The sequence below is a fragment of the Muntiacus reevesi genome, chromosome 4, assembly GCF_963930625.1.
Source record: "Muntiacus reevesi chromosome 4, mMunRee1.1, whole genome shotgun sequence".
In the NCBI taxonomy this organism is placed as follows: Eukaryota; Metazoa; Chordata; class Mammalia; order Artiodactyla; family Cervidae; genus Muntiacus; species Muntiacus reevesi.
The window spans coordinates 76,929,889-76,949,218 of NC_089252.1; the positions used below are offsets into that span (position 1 = coordinate 76,929,889).

General features: G+C 48.6%; 1 protein-coding gene across 2 annotated transcripts in view; it reads left to right on the forward strand.

The window, feature by feature from the left end:
- SRGAP3 (SLIT-ROBO Rho GTPase activating protein 3) overlaps nt 1-19,330 on the forward strand; it is a 244,554-nt gene that overhangs the window by 121,703 nt on the left and 103,521 nt on the right. For both annotated transcript variants that reach the window (XM_065933246.1, XM_065933247.1), the window contains exon 3: nt 17,387-17,549. In XM_065933246.1, the coding sequence (XP_065789318.1) occupies nt 17,387-17,549 (163 nt within the window). The remainder of the gene's footprint in view (nt 1-17,386; nt 17,550-19,330) is intronic.

Here is a 19,330-nt window from a genome sequence, read left to right on the forward strand (position 1 = left end):
TTTGTTTTCTGAATGTTGAGCTTTAAGCCAACTTTTTCACTCTCCTCTTTCACTTTCATCAAGAGGCTCTTTAGTTCCTCTTCACTTTCTGCTATAAGGGTGGTGTCATCTACATATCTGAGGTTGTTGATATTTATCCCGGCAATCTTGATTCCAGCTTGTGCTTCTTCCAGCCCAGCGTTTCTCATGATGTACTCTGCATCTGGTAGGTCCTTTATTAAGAAGGTCCACCTATCTGCCAGGTAGCCTCTTAGGGTGAGGGGGGGTGCCCAGGCCCAGGTCTGGTCATGTTATTCCCACTGCACAGTCCATTTGGGCTCCTATAACAAAGTACTCTGGACTGGGTGGCTTGTCAACAGCAATGGATTTCTCCCAGTTTTGGAGGCCGGAAGCTGGAGATCAGGGCGCCAGTGGTGGTTTCGTGAGGTTCTGGTGAGCTCCCTCCTGTGGCTTGTGGGCGCTGATCCTTCTTGTGTCCTCATGGAGTGGAGGACAGAGGAAGTAAGCGCTAGAGAGTCTTTCGAGGGCACGGCTCCCATCATGAGGGCTCCCCTCTTCCCCCAAGACCTAATCTAATCCTTATTATCTGCTAAAGGCCCTACCTCCTAACACCATCACATTGAGGACAGAGTTCAACATATGACTTCTAGGGGAATACAGACACTCAGTCCATAAAAGGAACTCATGCCTCTGGACACCACATCAAGCATCTCTTGTTTTCCTAGACTATGCTTCTTGCTGAAGACACACAATCCCCCCTCTTTCTCTCTCATGAGTACACAGCTTGGGCACTGCCCATAGGTGATGTGGTTGGGGCGACGCCCAGTCCCTGTGGCCCTGCTCTTTGAACCCTGCCATCTGCTTGCTCTTCAGGCCTAGCGTTTAGGTATCACTTCCTCTGCACAGCTTCCATGAGTCTACCCTGGTGCCCTCCAGTGTGTCCACGATACTCTGCACTTGTCGGTTTGCTTATTCAGCCAGTATTTACTGAGTACCTACCAATGCCCAGTCCTGGCTTCCAATGGCAAACAAGACAGACTTGATTCCTGCCTTGGTGGAATTTACCATCTCATGGAGGAGTGAGATGTGACTGCAGTCAGGGAAGGCTGCTGGAGGAAGTGGCGTTTAAGCAGAAACGTGAGCTGAGGGATTAGAAGAAGCAGCCTTGGGGACAGTGTGAAGGGAAGAGAGGCCGGTGGGGCTGGAGCTGTGATGAGGGAAGCCATAGCCACTGAGGCATCCTCATTAGGGAGTAGCATGATCTGACTTCCGTTTGTAAAAGGTCACCCTGGATTGGAGGGGGCAAGACTGACGCTGAGGAGACCAGTAGGCGATAGGAGTATAGCTCTCCAGGCAGGCATGGTGGTGGCCTGGGTGACAGAGCAGACAAAGTGGACAGGTGCTGGGAACTCTCTCAGAGGTGGAACTGAGAGGAATCCATACCTGACCTGAGATGAAGGGACTTCAGGAGGAGATGTGGCAAAAGCTGCCGCCCTGTGTTGTAATTACCTATTTTCCTTGTCTGCCCCTCGTTTGACAGTTGGGCTGCCAGGTCCAAGACGGCAGAGGGGGTGGCTGTTGACCTGGAGTCTCTAGCAGCTGGCCCCAGGCCCTCACTGGATGTTTATTGAATGAATGAATGAAGGTCAGATGGTATTAGAGTGGCTCTGGGCCAGGGGTGGTGGGAGTCAAGGAAGGGGACATTTGTCTTCTGGCTGCGTTAGGTGCTTGGGGAGGCTGTTTGGGTGAAGGGCCACCCACTCTGGTACCTGGCCCAGCACGGAGTTGCTGAGAGGACACTGTGGACTTTACAGTGGGCTCTCTGACTAAGGATTCAGGCCCTGCACTCTAGTTTACCAAGTGTGGTCCTGACCAGCAGCATTGGCACCCCCACCCCCTGGGGACTTGTCAGAAATGTGAAGCCCTTAGCTGCCCCCCAAGATGTGCTGAATGAGAAACTCAGGGGATGGAGCCCAGCAGCCTGTATTTTAACAAGTCCTCCGGGGGATTCCAATGGCCATTCACATTGAAGAGTTGCCCAAGATGATGACTTTCTAGGTGATAAACTGTTTACAATTCACTGTCAAGCTTTGCCAGTCTTCCACATCCCTCGGCTCCGCCGGGGTAAAATCCACAATCCAGTGCCCTTTTGCAGCCAGGCCTGACCTAGACTGGCCTTGTGCATTGTGAGGCCTAGAGCTGGGAGCCCTTCCTGAGCAGGAGCGTGGCAGGTGGCACATGGGGGCTTAGATCCTTCCTCTGAGGATATGTGGGTATCCTCCAAACAACCCGGGTTGTTCCAGGAAGCTAGAGGTTCCCTGGAACTAGGACTTCTTCCTCCAGAGGAGTGTTTTCTGAAACCCCCACACTTTGAGATGTCTGGTCAGAGGGAGGGGAGGTGAGGAGAGAAAAAATGAGTAGAGGTGAAAGATCACCTGCTCCTTACCTCCCCTTACAGATTCCTGATGGGCCTTAGCACGTGGAAGACTCTGAGAGATTCTATAGTAAATAAGCCTGTTGACTTCTTCCTGAAGGCTGTTTGACCACAGAATTCTCCCTCCCCACTGTGTGCATGTGTGTTCACAGTCTGTCGTGTCTGACTCTTTGTGACCCCATGGACTATAGCTCACCAGGCTCCTCTGTCCATGGAATTTTCCAAGCAGGAATACTGGAATTGGGTACTGTTTCCTACTCCAGGGCATCTTCCCAACCCAGAGATCCAACCTGTGTCTCTTTGTGTTTCCTGCGTTGGCAGGCAGATTCTTTACCACCATGCCACCTTTTTTAAACCAAACTAGCACTCTCTGGGACCCAGTTTGAAAAGCTCTGTTGAGACAAACTCGGGATTCCCCTTTGGAATGTTGGGGCTCCATGCAAACAGTGTGGGAGGTGAGAGAGCCCCCTTCTATTTCTGACTCCCTCAGTTTTGGAAACCCCTGACCTTCTGGGGAAATGCCTGATAAAAATGCTCTCTTTGGAAGTTAAGTATTGGTTGCTAGTATTTGGACAGCTGTGATAAAAGGAACAGGGAATTCTATTCAAATATGTTTAAGATGGGGAAATTCAGAGTGTGGAAAAAGCTGGAAGATGCTTGGCCAGTCAATGAATGATGTTTAATATTCTCTGCAAAGTAGGTTTGGAACATCTTAGCTTCACAGAGCAGCTGAGAAGGAGGATTCAGTGAGTAACCAACTTGATTGCCAAGAAAAAGCTTCTTTGGGTGGATAAAACATCACGGAGATGTTTTGTTTCCACAGATGTAGCATTTCCCTAAAAAGGTGCTACAATTTAGACTTAACCTTCCTAGTGAGTCCTGGGGACAGAAGCACTTTTGTAGTGAGTAAATTGAGCCTATCAATGTGCAAAGGATTCAGAATGAAAAGGTTTGCTCAGACTGAGGTGGGGATGATGGGGGAGGTCCTCCAGGTGGGACTCGCATCTCATAGCTGCTGCTGTTACTATGGCTATTGTCACACCAGTGATGGCTTTCCAGCAATGCTGTCCAGAGCTGGTATTCTCCTGGGATGGCTTGCCAGATGAGTCCTTCCTGAAGGCTCCATGTCTGTGCTGTGCAGGCTGTTTAATCTTTCAGATACCACCCCACATCCATATCACCATATGTGAGGTCTCTACTAGATGTTTTACATGCATCATCTCATTTAACCTTCAGGATAGACATTGTGACGTTTGAGGTAGGAACTATCTCTGTCTTTCTAGTTGGAAATATTGAGGTTTTGAGAAATTAAGTCATTTGTCCAGAGGGACACAGCCAGAGTGGGTAAGTGGCAGAGCTAAGATTCTAATCTTGGTTTAACTAGCTCCATAATGCAAAAATGCTGCTAGCTGCATGACTCTGGGTGTGCCCCTTGCCTCTCCGGTTTGGGTTCATGTTTCCTGAGAGTCGCCCATCAGTCCAGACCACATCCTCCTCGTGTGGGTATCATAGGGCCTCTTCTTCTTCTGCTGGTCAGCTCATGCTTGTCACCCCTGGGCCAGCTCAGGGCTCACCTCCTCTGCACAGCCCCATAGTCAGCAGCTCCTCCCCTGGCCTTGCCCAGTGACCTGTGTGTTGCTGTCCTGGGGCTTGGGTCAGATTATCAAGGAATGATCCAGTTCATGTGTTTGTTTCTCCCACTTGAAACTGCCAGCTGCTTGAAGGCAATGGACCATTTCTAGGCAGTCTCCCACTCTCTCTCTCTGACACACAGATAGAAGCTCTATCAGAGGTTTTTGAATGAATAACTGAAAAGACCAAGATACTACTGGAAACTTCCTTCAGAAACCGAAGGAAATAGACTTACCTTGTGCGGCTGCAGAGGAGAGACGTGAGGTCCAAGGATAACATTTTCAGAAAAGCAGAGTTTCACTCAACCTTGAGACTGTTCCTGTAGCCAGAACTGTCCAGCATGAAAAGGGGCTGCCTTGGGAGGTGTGAGTTCCCAATTCACGAATGTGTGTGCACAAAGGCCAGGTGTTTTGGGAACACATTTCTGTAACATGAAAGCTAGTTAAATGGATTGGTGTTTCTCAAAATGAGGGAGGCATCGTCCATAGCACATGAGCCATAAATACTGACTGATCTAGTCAATCCTCTTCTACTCTTTGTGGTTATAGTTTGTTTCCAGGGTGTTGCTAACGCCTTTCTGACCCCCCTTTTAACTGCTGCTACTGCTGCTGCTAAGTCGCTTCAATGGTGTCCGACTCTGTGCGACCCCATAGACGGCAACCCACCAGGCTCCCCCATCCCTGGGATTCTCCAGGCAAGGACACGGGAGTGGGTTGCCATTTCCTTCTCCAACGGGTGAAAGTGGAAAGTGAAAGTGAAGTCGCTCAGTTGTGTCCGACTCTTTGCGACCCCATGGACTACAGCCCACCAGGCTCCTCCGTCCATGGGATTTTCCAGGCAAGAGTACTGGAGTGGGTGCCATTGCCCTTTTAACTAACAGACAGCAAACCTTGGGCATCAGCATCTGCCTAGGATTGAATGATACTCTTTTGAACTTACTTTTTCAGTTACCTTCTATTTAGGGCAAGTGATGCTGTTTTTTAAAAATTTTTATTTTAACTAAGACTAGGGAAAACCCTTTGTAAATAAGACCATTTAAGTAAAAAGAACCAATGAGCAGGGAGCTATGTTGTGTGTGCAGGGTGGCAGAAATCCAGAAACCAGCATGAGACACCCTGAGGGCCCCTGGCTCCTGGAAGGTGAACATCTTTCATCTCTGCTCTTTCCATCCTCCACATTCGTCTTTGTTGCTGGGAGGGATTTTAAGGCAGGAGGGTCAGCCTCTTGAATGTTCCTTGTAGTGGTTTCAGCCCCTTTGCCTTCTTCTAGTTTTTCCTTCTGGGCCCTCCCCAGATCCTACACCCAGTGTCCTGGAATCTTCAGAGATCCATCAGCAACTTCCAAAGTATTAACCAGGACATGATTTACTTATATTTGGATACCTGAAGGACAGCATGGCAACCCACTCCAGTATTCTTGCCTGGAGAATCCCCTGGACAGAGGAGCCTGGAGGGCTGTAGTCCATGGAGTCGCAAAGAGTCAGACATGACTGAAGTGACTTAGTACACATGCACGAATGCTTAATACACGTAGATACATTCCTATCATTTCAATTTTATTCTAAAAATGAACAATAGATATTGTAATAAAGGTAAAGTAGATATTGTGGTAATTAAGTAGTATGCAGTAACTCTTGTTACTAATAATTAACAACCAGTAGTATTCAGGAATTTAGTTTTGACTCCATTCCATTAAGCAAAGAGGATAATAATGACCTTCCAAGATTATATAGCACCTTACACTTTGCAAAGGGCTTCCCCAGCCTTTGGCTGCTTAAATACTCCCAAGAATCCTGGTGGGGATGGGGGAGTCAGGGACGGTGTTGTCATCCCCATCTAACAGGCCAGGGACCCAAAGGCCAGCGAGGGTGGGCCCCGCTTAGGATCCCGAACTGATCGGTGAAAGAACTGACCAGAGGAGCTGTGGGTCAGCACCCTTTGTCTGCTGAGTGCCGCACACACTATGTGATGCACCCATTTTGCAGGTGGGTAAACCAAAGCAAAAGGTCTCAGGGAAGGAGAAGATGAGGTTGCTTGGACATTGCCTAATGAGGCAGGGACTTTGTCCTGGTACTAAGAATCCACTCAGCAAGTCAAAAGGGAGCTCAGCAGAGCCCGCACTTTGAGGTGTAAGGACTGAGCCAGCGAGCAGGTGAATAATTCTACGCTAGGGTGGAGGAGGCAGGTGGGGCATCTCTAGGCCATTGGCCCCGGGCCTTGAAATACTCATGAGGGTTTCTTGGGGGAAGAAGGTGGTAATGGGAGGAGGAAAATCAATATTTATAGCAAACCTACTGTGGGCTCTACATCCACACACATCAGTCAGTGAATTTTCCCAATGGCCTGGTGACATGCTGGTTGTAATAACAGTGATGCCAACAATAATTATCATTAGTATCAGATGCTGGGTTTGATGCTGAGAGTGTCTCATGAATTTCCTCATTTAATCCTTAAAGCACCTAAAGTTAGTTAGGTGTTATACACCCTGTCTTACAGATAAGGAAAATAAAAGGTTTAACTAGCTTCCCAAGTTCACCCAGTTGGTGAGGGGCAGAACCTGGGTATTTGAACCCCAGCCTTTGACGCCATAGCACCCAGCATGGGTAAGCGGAACCCGCTTCAGCCAGGTGACTCAGTTTATATAGTTCTTCCCTTTTGCACTGACTGTCTCAGGGCTGGCGTCAGCTGAAGGCAGCTTCTAAGTCAGCAGACTGCAGCTGAGTAAAGGGGCTGCCCTAGCCCTGAAACCTCACACTGGTTGTCTGCCGCCAGGCGACTCCCAGGCAAAGCCCCAATCACACTCTGCCCCTTCACCTGGGCAGCTGCTCTGCCTCCCACCTGGCCCAGTGACCATATCACTGGTCCATTCAAAACCTTCATTTGACCTTGACTTTTGAAGTCCTTCATGGTCTGGCTCCTCCCTTCCTGCCACAGCTGCCTCCTCTTCACTATGTCACCCTTGCCCAAGCCCTACAGAACTTCTTCAGCCCCAGAACATTTATGTTCTGTCTAACTTCACAGCTTCACACTCAGCCTTCTCTCTACCTGCAGGATGTGCCTGTCTTTGCATATTCCACCCAGCAAACTCTTACATGTCCTTCAAGCCCACTGCATATGTTTCCATGGTTCCCCATCCACCCTGAGGCAGAATAAGCCTCTCCCTCCCCACCTCCTATGAGGTCCCCTTTCTCACACAGTATAACAAGGGAGGCATCTGGTACTCTCCCCTAATCAGCATCCCTCCCTTCTCTTGATAACAACATCTCAGTTTTTCTCTGGGGAACCATCCCTCAACAGTGGTGAGCCTGTTACCAGCATTGCATCCTCTTGGCCACAGTGCTTTAATATAGCAACATGCAATTCCAGGACTTTTGGTGGAACAACTGGGGGAAAGCTCTCCTTTTATGGATTACTAGCAGTCAGGGTCAGAGAAGGCAATGGCACCCCACTCCAGTACTCTTGCCTGGAAAATCCCATGGATGGAGGAGCCTGGTAGGCTGTAGTCCACCGGGTCGCTAAAAGTCGGACACGACTGAGCAACTTCCCTTTCACTTTTCACTTTCATGCATTGGAGAAGGAAATGGCAACCCACTCCAGTGTTCTTGCCTGGAGAATCCCAGGGACGGGGGAGCCTGGTGGGCTGCCGTCTATGGGGTCTGAGCTGCCGGACACGACTGAAGCGACTTAGCAGCAGCAGCAGCAGCAGTCAGGGTACTTGCCGTCTGGAGAGGGTCTGCCTGAGAGTGAAGCCAGTGCAGAGAGATGAAGGCAGAGCCCAGAGACAGAGCAGTCCAGCTGACATTCTTTCAGCCTCTGGATGCAGCTATGCCTCTTTACAATTTTTTATTACAGTTTTTGATCCTTAAAATTTTTCTTCCTCCCATCACTGCTGTTTTTATTTAAGTCAGCCTGGAGTAAGTTTTTCTGTCACTTCAACTAAAGGAGTTCTGACAGTGGCCATAAGAATTCTTGGTTTGGCTTAAGTTTGGCTGCTAGATTGTGAGCCTTCTCAAGACTTATCCAGTCATCTTTTAATGCCCTGGGATTGGACAGTTCCTAGCACATGGCAGATACTCAAAGGATATTAGAAGAGTGAATGAATGAGTGAATGGCTCTAGAGGGATACAGGGAGATACGAGAGATGGTTCCTGCCCTCAAAGGGGCTGAGTGATGATACAAGCCCATGCATGTGGAGGACAACTGACAAGTGAATTAAGCAAGAAGATAAAATGTCATCCAGAAGTAATTATGTAAGAAGATTGACATGAGCAGTTCAGACAGAACATTGAGTGGCTCTCAGATGACCCCTGGAGGAAAGGCCTTTGAAGTAGATTTTGCTGCTGGAGTAAGGAGGGGAAGGCATTCCAAGTGAGTGAAGGCAAAGAAGCAAGGCAGGAATGTCCATGACCCTGTAAGAGCTACCCCTCTTCCCAGGCTTCAGCAGCCTCCCTTCCCTATCTTTGAGGCTAGGTACATAAATAGGGAGGTAAGAGCCATTCACCGTTTTCATTTTTGTGCTTCTAGTTAGGCTTTTCAAATAAGTTGTGGGATTAGAGAGAAAAATCCTTTGTGAGATCACGTGTGTACATTTGGTTTTGAAACATACAGTGGCTGTTGTCATAGAGGTCTGAAAGGCCCTCTCTGGCCACTCCATCACTCACCCACCCATTTCAATAGATGAGGCAGGAAAGCCTCAGAGAGTTTGAGCTGCAACCCAAGAACACACAACCAGTTAGCAAAGTAGGGCCACAAGCTGAGGCATGCTCCTCAACTCCCAGTAAAATGGCCTCAGATTCCTTGAGGGTGAAAAATAAATAAACCAAGAAACCCATTTCTGGCTCAGAGCTTTACTGAGCTTTAACCTTTAACCCCTTTAACCCGTCAGAGAGAGGGTTAAGGGAAAGAGCTGGACTGGCAGCAGATTGGCTGGGCCTTAAATGCCAGCAGAGGAGGTCAGAGTTTATCCTCTGTGTCAGAGGTCCATTTGCTTCCCTCGTGAACCCCAGGGAAGATGCCTAAGTTACCACTCAAACTCTCCTCAGACTCTTGATCCACCTGGGGTAGCAGCCTATGATGGGTTGAATTGAATCCTCCCAAAATTCACAGTTGAGGTCTTATAACCCTCCAGTACCTGAGGGTGACCTTGTTTGAAGATAGGGTCTTTCTATCAGAGGTAATCAAGTAAAGATGAGGGCATTAGAGTGGGCCCTAATCCAACATGACTGGTGTCCCTATAACATATAGAGGGGAATTTGGACATAGACACATATCCAGGGAAAACATCATGTGAACGTGAAAGTGAAGGCCAAATGCCAAGGGACACAAAAGATGGCCCCCACACCCCCAAACCTGGGAAGAACCCAGAGCAGGGGAGCTTCCCCACAGCCCTCAGAAGGAACCACCCCTGCCAACGTTTCGATCCCAGACGTCCAGCCTCCAGAGCTGGAGACGGTGCACTTCTGCTGTTGACGTGACTCATCTGTGGTGCTGTCCCAGCAGCCTGGTGTCCAGCAGTACACCGCCCAGACGCTCATCCTGCCCTTCCAGCCCTGGTCCACTCTGCCCCCCTGGCCAGGCCTCCCTCCCTCGTCCACCTGCCCTGCCCTAGGGAACATCTGGGGATTCTCTCCCTGATGCCTCGGCCACCACCATACACCCTACCCATTTTTTCTGGTCCCAGCTCATCCTTCTAGGCACTTTTCACCTCTCTGCCAGACCTTCCTGGCACTGGAGAAACAGTGGTGAACAAGATAGACATAAACTTTATGTTTGGCTGTATCAGCTTTATCTGAGGAAGGGCAGAAGACAGCAAGGATATTGCTGTAGAAAAGAAAGAAAGAAAGAAAGAAAAAGACAGACATAAGCTATAAAGGAGTCAAAGACAGAAACAACAAGTCAATGAAGTGGGCGGATGTCAGGAATGGTAGTGGTTTAATAACAATAAAAATAGGGTCGTGTGCTAGAGACCAGGGAGCCGTTGGGGGGCAGAGAAGGCCTCAATGAGGAGAAACATCTCAGCTGAGTTCTCAGTGACAGGAGGGACCACCTCCACTTTCCCTGGGTGAGGCGCACACCCCCTCCTCTGCCATTATAGACTGGGGAGACACCATGCATTTCTCCTTCATAGCTCTTGTCACCGACGCCCTTTCCTATCCAGTTATGTGCTTATTTGATTGCCATCTGAGGCCCCTACTGGACTGTAAGCTCCATCAGTTAGGGAACATGACTCATTTTACTTCCCACTGTCTGGCACAAAAGATGGCACCCCATTGATATTTACATAATTAATTGTTCATGCTCCCAGCAAGGACAGCGAATACCAAATCCTGCTCAGGGGCAACTTAGGTAGCAAGAGGTTAAGCGTACTTCTTGGGCCCTGGATCTGATTGAGAGAGTGCTTTCCTGAGCTCTGCTGGCAGCCACCCAAGCAAGCCTGGTGCAAGACCCAGGAATGTCTTGGAAGAAAGCAGGAGGCCAGAGGCAGGGACTCGGCATCTTGGGGATGGGATGAGCTTCAGGGCTCCCCTTCCTCCTAGAGGGTCCACAATCCCAAGGCAGTGGATTTAGATTCATCTGCAAAGGAGGGGCTCAGCAGGCCTGAAAGTGGGTTCTGTTTGCTAAGCGGAATTTTCCAGCCCCCAGCCGGGAAGTGGGAGAAGCTGGCTCACTGCTGATTTCATTTTCCCAACTCGCCAGCTTGGCAAGGCTTTGCTTCTCTAGCTGCAGTCACTTGGAGCCTCATACCCAGCTCTCTTAGCCAAAGAAAGAAAGAAAGCTGTGACTCACCAGAAATTGTCATTGCTATTTTCTGGCTGTAAAAAGGAAAACACATACACGTATATGTGAAAGTTCTCAATTTTACCTTAGCTCAGCAGCTTCGACGTGTGGTGTAGACACAGGGATGCAGGATTGGGAAAGCAGAAAAGCCCTCAGGATGTACCATCAAGGACAGAGCGCCTGCCCACATTAATTTTGGCATCTTCCAGAAGTGTGGTTGCAGCAGGTGAAATGGCTGCAAGTGTGGAGAGCTGGGTCTCAGGTCAGGTCAAAGGGGTCCTGTTTTCAAAAGGGACAAGGGACCCCCTGAAAAGAGAAAGTCAGTGTCCAGCTCTGCCATCCATGGCCTGTATGCTTCTTCCCGCGGTCCAGGTACTCTGCAGATGGCCACTGGGACGGTAGCCACTGCACCAGCCAGAACTTTTGGGATCCTGCTCCTTCCCCCTCATCCACCTTGCTTCCTGGGCTCCAGCCACACTGGGCTTTATTCAGTTCCTTAAGTGCCCTGAGCTCCCTCCGCTCAGTGAGCCTTTGCCCGTCCTGTTCCCTCTGCCTGGAGCCCTCTCCCCTGAACCCACCTTCATTTGGCTCCTCATCTCTTCCTTTAGAGCCCAGCTGAAAGGTCCTCTCCCTTAGGGACACTTCAGTGACCCTCGAAATCAGGCCAGGTCCCCTTGTTGTGGGCCCTCATGCCCCACACTGTCCCCTCTAACCCTTTGTGCAACTGTGACTTCATCCGCACATACTGAGCGGTCTGAGGGTTACCTGTCTCCCCGCCGGACTGTGAGCTCTGTGGAGGCGGGAACTGTGGCTCTTATCCTCCAGATTATGTCCCCTGGAGCCTGGTCCCTGTGAACTATTCGATCAGAATGTATCAAGTGGATGAACTGCTGAATGACCATGAGGGAATGATAGTGGAGGCGTTTTTTGGTGTTTAACACCAAGGTTGACACGTAGGGTCTGAGTCGCCAGGCCATAGAGGTTACGTACATATAGTCACACAGGCAGTATGGACTCAGGGGAACACCCGCTCCCCGACCAGGTCCGGGTGAGTTCTGCTTTGCCGTGTCTTTCTGTCTCACTGGCTAGGCCCCAGTCTTTGGCCCTTCCCTCTTCCCTCTGACGTGGTGAGAGCCGGGTACCATCGTGGCCAGGGTCACAGGTGGCAGCTGTCCACAGGGTGGTCAGCTCCTCCCGGACCCTGGCTGCAGACAGCCCTGTTCACTCCGGTCTTTTAGTCTTACAGGTGAGCTGCCCCGTAGGCGGGGAGCCACGGCTGGGAGGAGGCGGGGTAGGCCAGGGCAGCCTCCTGTGTGGGGTGGGCCCAGAGGGTGGGCCTGCTGGTTGGAAGGCAGGCCTGAGACAGTGTCTCTGCAGAGGATGGGCTGGCCCCTCATCCCCATCCTAGCTTCTTCCAGGTCACCAGGGCAGGAGGAGGCTGGCCCTGTCCCACCCCCCAGCCTTAGCCTCCTGAGGATTGGCCTCTTCTGCCATGTGGTCACGTGCATTTGTAGAGTTCCAGGTTACCCCATGGTTTCAAATATCACCCAAGGGCTTGTTGCTCGCATCCACATTTGTCTCTCTGGCCCAGATACCATTCTTTGGGTGTTCCATACGCCCTTTAGAAGGAACCCATCACCTTCCTTCCCTGCCCTGCTTCTATAAGTGCCCTCATCTCAGTAAATGCCAACCCCGCTCTCAGGAGCCCAACCTGGGAGACTTGGAGTCATTCTGAGCATCTTCTTTTCTCTTCCAACCAGTCAATCTCAGGGTGCAGTCAGTTTACCACCTAAATGTTTCTGGAATCTCTCAACTTCCCTTGCGGCCCCCTCGAGTTTGTCCTCACACAGTAGCCAGAGTGAGAGTTTGAAAGTGAAATTTTACCCTTTCCCCCCCTTGCTGTAAACCCCTCAATGACTCCTGGCCAACATCAAGATGAAGATCAAACTCTCTACTGAGACTTAAAGGCCTGTGTGGCCTCTGCCTAATTCTCCAGCCTCGTTTTTCATTCTCCCCCAATCACCCCAGGACACCATGCTCGAACCCCCTTAACTATGGTTTGACTCACTAATCTGCCCTGTCTAGGCCTTTGTTCATTATATTTCTCCACCTAGAAACTCTGCCTGTCAAACTCCATTCCAGCCTTGAGTTCTCAGTCTAACAAGTGCTTCCTTAAGGATCCACCCATGCTCACCCCTCCACCAGATCTGGGCAAGAGGGCCTTCTCTGCCCCATCATCTCCTTCCTGTCACTACGTTTATGAGGCTGCATCATCACTTTCTGTTTCCTTACCTGAGTGGGAGGCTTGTACAGGCAGAGTCTTGCTTGCTGCGGTCACTGGTGCATGCCCAGCCCCTTGCCTGCCTGTCTGGTACGTCCACACAGAGACAGACAATGAACGAATGAAAGCCTGAATGAACCAAGGCCTTCATCTTCCCAGCACCCTCTTACCTTAGTTTGACAAGTCTTTGGTTGCTTCCAGGTAATTCTATCCTTGCCTCCGCTCCTTCTGCCACCCCTGCAATCCTGTGTGAGGCTGTGTTGCCTCCTGCCCACAGCCAAGGAAAGCAGCTCCTTTCTGCTCTCTTATCCAGTCTTCCTGGCCAAGTGACCTCATTAACGGTCTCCAAGCTGTTCCAGCACTTCTGCGCCCTTTCAAGATCTTTTTCCTTCCCCCTGAAACTCACCTTCTGGTGTGACTTCCATAAATTTTTACTTTTGTTTCCCTGATGCTGTTCAATTCTTGCATCCCCAGGCTGAGTTCAGCCCCTGAAGTAATTTAGGTAATAACTCAGTTATCTCATCTCAGCTTTAGTCTTTCCATTCCCATCACCACTTAGGAAGCAGTGGAAATAGGATGTGAACTATTTCCTTCCCAAATCCACGTCTCCCCTTGCAGTTCTTATCTTGGTTCATGTCATCAGCATCCACCCAGTTGCCTGAGATCCAGACCTCAGAATCACCATTCACTTCCCCCTTCCTGATAATGGTCGCTAGGTCATGTCCAACTCTTGCAACCCCATGAGCTGTAGCCTGCCAGGCTTCTCTGTCCATGGGATTTCCCAGGCAAGACTACTGAAGCGGGTTGCCATTTCTTTCTCCAGAGGATCTTCCCAACACAGGAATCAAACCTGGGTCTCCTGCATTGCAGGCAGATTCTCTACCAACTGAGCTATGAGGGAAGCCCAAGAATACTGGAGTGGGTAGCGATTCCCTTCTCCAGGGAATCTTCCCAACCCAGGGATTGAACCTGGACCTACCTCCTTGGAAGGCAGATTCTTTACCATCTGAGCCACCACCTCCTCTCTATTTCTAGGAAGTCTTCAAGATTCTCATCTCCCCTGGTGAGGAGTCTCTTAAATCTGCCCTTCTCTGGCCACCACCCAGGCCCTCATCTCTCTTCTCCTGGACTAGAGTCACCTCCTGATTGGTCCTCCTGCTTCCAGAGCCATGCCTCTGTCCACACCCATCCACCCCAGCACTCATCTGTCTAACCATCCATCCACCCGTCCATCTACCCACCCATCCATCCACCATCCTCCAGTCTGCCCTCAGTGATCTTTGTAAGATACACATTGGTTAGATCATACCTCTGCTTAAGTAACTTCCATGACTCCCCGTTGCCCACAGCAGGTATCCTTAACACTGGGTGCACATTAGACCCTTCTGGAGAATGTTTTAAAAATACCAAAACCAAGGCTCTATCCCCCAGAGATTCTGACTTAATTGCTCTTGGAAGGGGCCTGGATCTTGGTGTTTTTAAAAAGCTTCCCAGGCGATTTTAGTGTGCAACCCGGGTTGAGAACCATATGGCCTAGATGATAAAACCCCAACTCTTTAGGCCGGCATTCAGCTCCCCACAGTCAAGCCTTTAACCGATCTCCCCATCCTTACGTCCTCCCCTAACACACTCAGGATTTAGCTCTGCTCTTCTGCTCCTAGCTCTGCGGAGCTACTTTTTCATATCCGCAGGTCCCTCTGCCTGCAATTCCATCTCTCTCTGCCTCTCTGGAAAGCTCCTACCTATGCTTCAGGACCCAGCACAAATGTGACCTTCTTGTTGGGTTTTTCTCCCACAGCATATGCTATGTGTCAGGCATGTTGCTGGGCACTGATTATCGTAACTAAGAGAGAAACACTTCCTGCTCTCAAAGGACTTCAGGTAGGGCAGTGGGTGGGGAGTGGAAGCTTCTTAGGGCAGAAATCCTCAAACCTGAGTATGCTTCACAGTCCCCTGGAGGGCTGGTCAAAACACAGATGCTGGCCTCAGTGCCAAGACTTCTTATTAAGTGGTCTAGGGTAGCCCCGAGAATTTGCATTTACAACAAGTTTCCAAGTGGAGCTGATACGTCTGGGCTGGGCTCCACCTCTGAGAAGTCCTGCCCTAGAGTGAGGTCTGAGGCATGCTCTCCAGAGGGTGTCATTTAGGCTGAGACCCAGGGACAGGGAGAAAAGTGGGGCTCATGCACTCTGGATGCGCAAAGTGCGGGAAGTCCCCAGTGGGGAGAAGTTGGCAGGAAAGCACAGGGGATGATGTGACGGGGACGTAGGCGGAACTCCGCGTCTTCTCCAACTTCTCATGTAGAACGGATGCTCTGCACGTCTCTATCATGACGTTCAGCACCTTCCACTGTAATCCTTTTGCCTTAGCTGAGACCTGAGACCTGAGACCTGACATAGAGCAAATGCTGAGAGATTGGGAGGATAGGAGGCTGGGCTGTTGGATTTCAGTGCTCTGGCTTTTCTCTAGGCTAAAAGCAAAGGAGAACCGCTTCGTTTATCTTATATCATAATGTCTCCTTTCTTTCTCTTAGAGGTTTCTAACCTATCCATCCTCTGTCTAAACCAAATTCCCAACAAACACCTGAAAAGATGCTCAACATCACTCATTATCAGAGAAATGCAAATCAAAACCACAATGAGGTACCATTACACGCCAGTCAGAATGGCTGCTATCCAAAAGTCTACAAGCAATAAATGCTGGAGAGGGTGTGGAGAAAAGGGAACCCTCTTACACTGTTGGTGGGAATGCAAACTAGTACAGCCACTATGGAGAGCAGTGTGGAGATTCCTTAAAAACCTGGAAATAGAACTGCCATATGACCCAGCAATCCCACTCCTGGGCATACACACCGAGGAAACCAGAACTGAAAGAGACACGTGCACCCCAATGTTCATCGCAGCACTGTTTATAATAGCCAGGACATGGAAGCAACCTAGATGCCCATCAGCAGACGAATGGATAAGAAAGCTGTGGTGCATATACACCATGGAATATTACTCAGCCATTAAAAAGAATACATTTGAATCAGTTCTAATGAGATGGATAAAACTGGAGCCCATTATACAGAGTGAAGTAAGCCAGAAAGATAAAGACCAATACAGTATACTAATGCATATATATGGAATTTAGAAAGATAGTAACAATAACCCTATATGCAAGACAGAAAAAGAGACGCAGATGTATAGAACAGACTTTTGGACTCTATGTGGGAAGGCGAGGGTAGGATGTTCAGAGAGAACAGCATCAAAACATGTATATTATCAAGTGTGAAACAGATTGCCAGTCCAGGTTGGATGCAAGAGACAAGTGCTCAGGGCTGGTGCACTGGGATGACCCAGAGGGATGGGATGGGGGTGGGAGGGGGGTTCAGGATGGGGAACACATGTAAATCCATGGCTGATTCATGTCAATGTATGGCAAAAACCACCATAATATTGTACAGTAATTAGCCTCCAACTAATAAAAAATAAATGAAACAAACAAAAAGTCCAAATTCCCTTCTCCCAGATTCCTGTTTCCTGGACAGATTTTTAGCCCATTTGGCGATAGAAAAGTCAACTGGCCTCTGCTCACCTATCTTTCCCAAGCCCAGGGTTTGGGTGGAGTAAGGGGGGCAGTCACAGCTGCCCAGAGGCCCTCAGGGCTCCCCTCTCCCTTACTTCCACTTGACTTTGGGAGGATGATATGGTCATACTGGGAGTCAGCCAAATTCCCCTCCTCAAAAGTGCTGATAGGAGGCTGCGTTTCCTGAGAGAACCCTGGCCAGCCCCCAGGGGGAGCCAGGCAGGCCTGTGGGATCAGACCGTGGGTCAGGCACCCTACGGTGATGAATGAGCCTCTGCCTCAACATTACCTTCCCACCTGGGAAAGTGGAGTAAGGGTTATAGGTCAAGAACACAGCCCTGTTGCCCTGTGGGGCAACATGGGGTTATTGGTCTGACACTGGTTTCTAATTGTCCTTCACTCTTCCTGGACACCAGGGTATATACACAGTTTACTGAGGCTAACAGGGGGTCTTTGATAAAGCACAGAGAAGACAGAAATATTTCATTTCCTAAGGAAACACTGATGCAAAGTGGCCCCAGCACTGCTCTGTGACCTTGGGAGGACTGCTTCAGCCCTCATGGTCTCTGTCGCTGTTGAATGTGTTGCAGGAAAACGAATTTGAAAGGGCCCCACCAAGGTCAAAAGAGCTGCGGTGGGTGACAACGTAGAACATTTGTGGATGGCAATCCCAATGAGCTGTCTTGGTTTCTATAGGAAAGACCAGTATCTCCTCTCGCCCGTGAACTGTTGGTATCTAGTCCTGCACCAGACCAGGCGGGAGAGCAGAGACCACGCCACCCTCAACGACATCTTCATGAACAATGTCATCGTCCGCCTCTCCCAGATCAGCGAGGATGTCATCAGACTCTTCAAAAAGGTGGGTACTCGGGCCACCTGGTTTCTGCCCCTGGCTGGCCGTGGTGAGACTGCCAAACGGTGCGGTGTGGTCCCGGAACATGGGACCAAGGGGCAGGGGTGTTGAAGGGAACCAGAGGCTGAGGATTGGACTTGGGCCCCCAGGCTCCGAGTTTGAGTCCTGGATGTGGCTGGGGTCTCAGCCACTTCAGCAACCACCACCACCACATAAACAAAAACCTTTGTGTGGTTCAGTACGTTGTCTACATTCTTTCTAGGAAATTTGGAAAAATAGAGATGAGCTCACACATAGAAAATAACATCATCTGAAATGTTCTCTCTCAGCAATAATCACTTTGATTGTCCAAGTGGTTGTACGTATGTAAATACATTTTCTATGAGTGCTTGTATTTATACATTTTGTAGAATATGTGTGTACTTTTCCCAAATGAGGTCAGACTGCATATGAGTTTACTCTCTGCCTATGTTACCTAACAAGTTGGATAACACTGGATTATAAAAATTTTCCATATCAATGAATATAGTTCCACAACATTTTGAAAGATTACATAGTATTTCATCATATAGATATACCCTAGTTTATTTAACTGATCATTTATTGTTGAACACTTAAGTGATTTCCATATTATTTTAAATATTGCTGCTGTGAGCTTCTTCTATATACAACTTCGTCATATTCACTGCTATTTTTTTAAAATGTAGGTATAGTTTATTTAAATTATATTAGTTTTAGGTATATAGCATAGTGACTCAGTATTTTTACAGATTGTACTCCATTAAAAGTTATTACAAGGTAATGTTTATATTTTCCTGTGCTATACAGTATGTCCTTATTTTTTATTTATTTCATTCACTGTAGTTTGTATCTCTTAACCTCATACCTCTTATTTGCTCCTCTTCCCTTTGGCAACCGGTTGTTTTCTGTATCTGAGTCTGTTTCTTCTTTGCATATACATTCGTTTGTATTATTTTTTCGAATTCCACATATAAATGATATAATGGAGTATTTGTCTTTTCTGATTTATTTCATTAAGCATAATATTCTCTAGGTTCATCCACATTGTTCCAGATAGCAGAATTTCATCATTTTTATGACTGAATAATATTATATATATATATATATATATATACACACCACAAATTTCTTATTCATTCATCATTTGATGGGCTACTGCTGTTTTCTTAAGATCAATTCTGTAACAGGAATTTTAAGGTCAAAGTTTGCTCATTTGTTTGTCTATAAAATGAGGTTAAGGTCATCTACTTCCCAAGGGCAGTGTGAGGGTTAAATGAAGTGGTGCATGTGAAGGAGGGGGCTGTTATTGGGAAGCAGTTCAGGGTGTTGTCTTGGGTCTAGAATTCTTAAATCTCAGGGTTCATATTCCTGGCCGTATCTTTTATTAGCTGTATGTCTTTGGGTTTGTTACTTAAACTCTCTGAGTCTCAGTTTCCTTATTTGTGAAATGGGGATAGAAATACCCACAAGGCAGCTGCTTGGGTTAGGAGAGTTGTTAGTCCCTGTAAAACATGGAAAGCAGAGCCTGGCACTGAATAAATGCTCAGGAAGCTGGCTGTTATTATGCTAGTGTAGGAGACTATTACTATTAAAATGATACAGCTCACCCGTTCTTGCCTGGTGCCAGTTTTAGGGAAGAGGTGACCAGGGATTGCCGGACACACAGAGGAAGATGCCAAGTTGGTTTGAAATACAGACATCTCTCCCTGGTCTGTATGTGGATTGTCCGCTTTGAGGATGTCTTCTATGGCAAAATTGTAACTGCA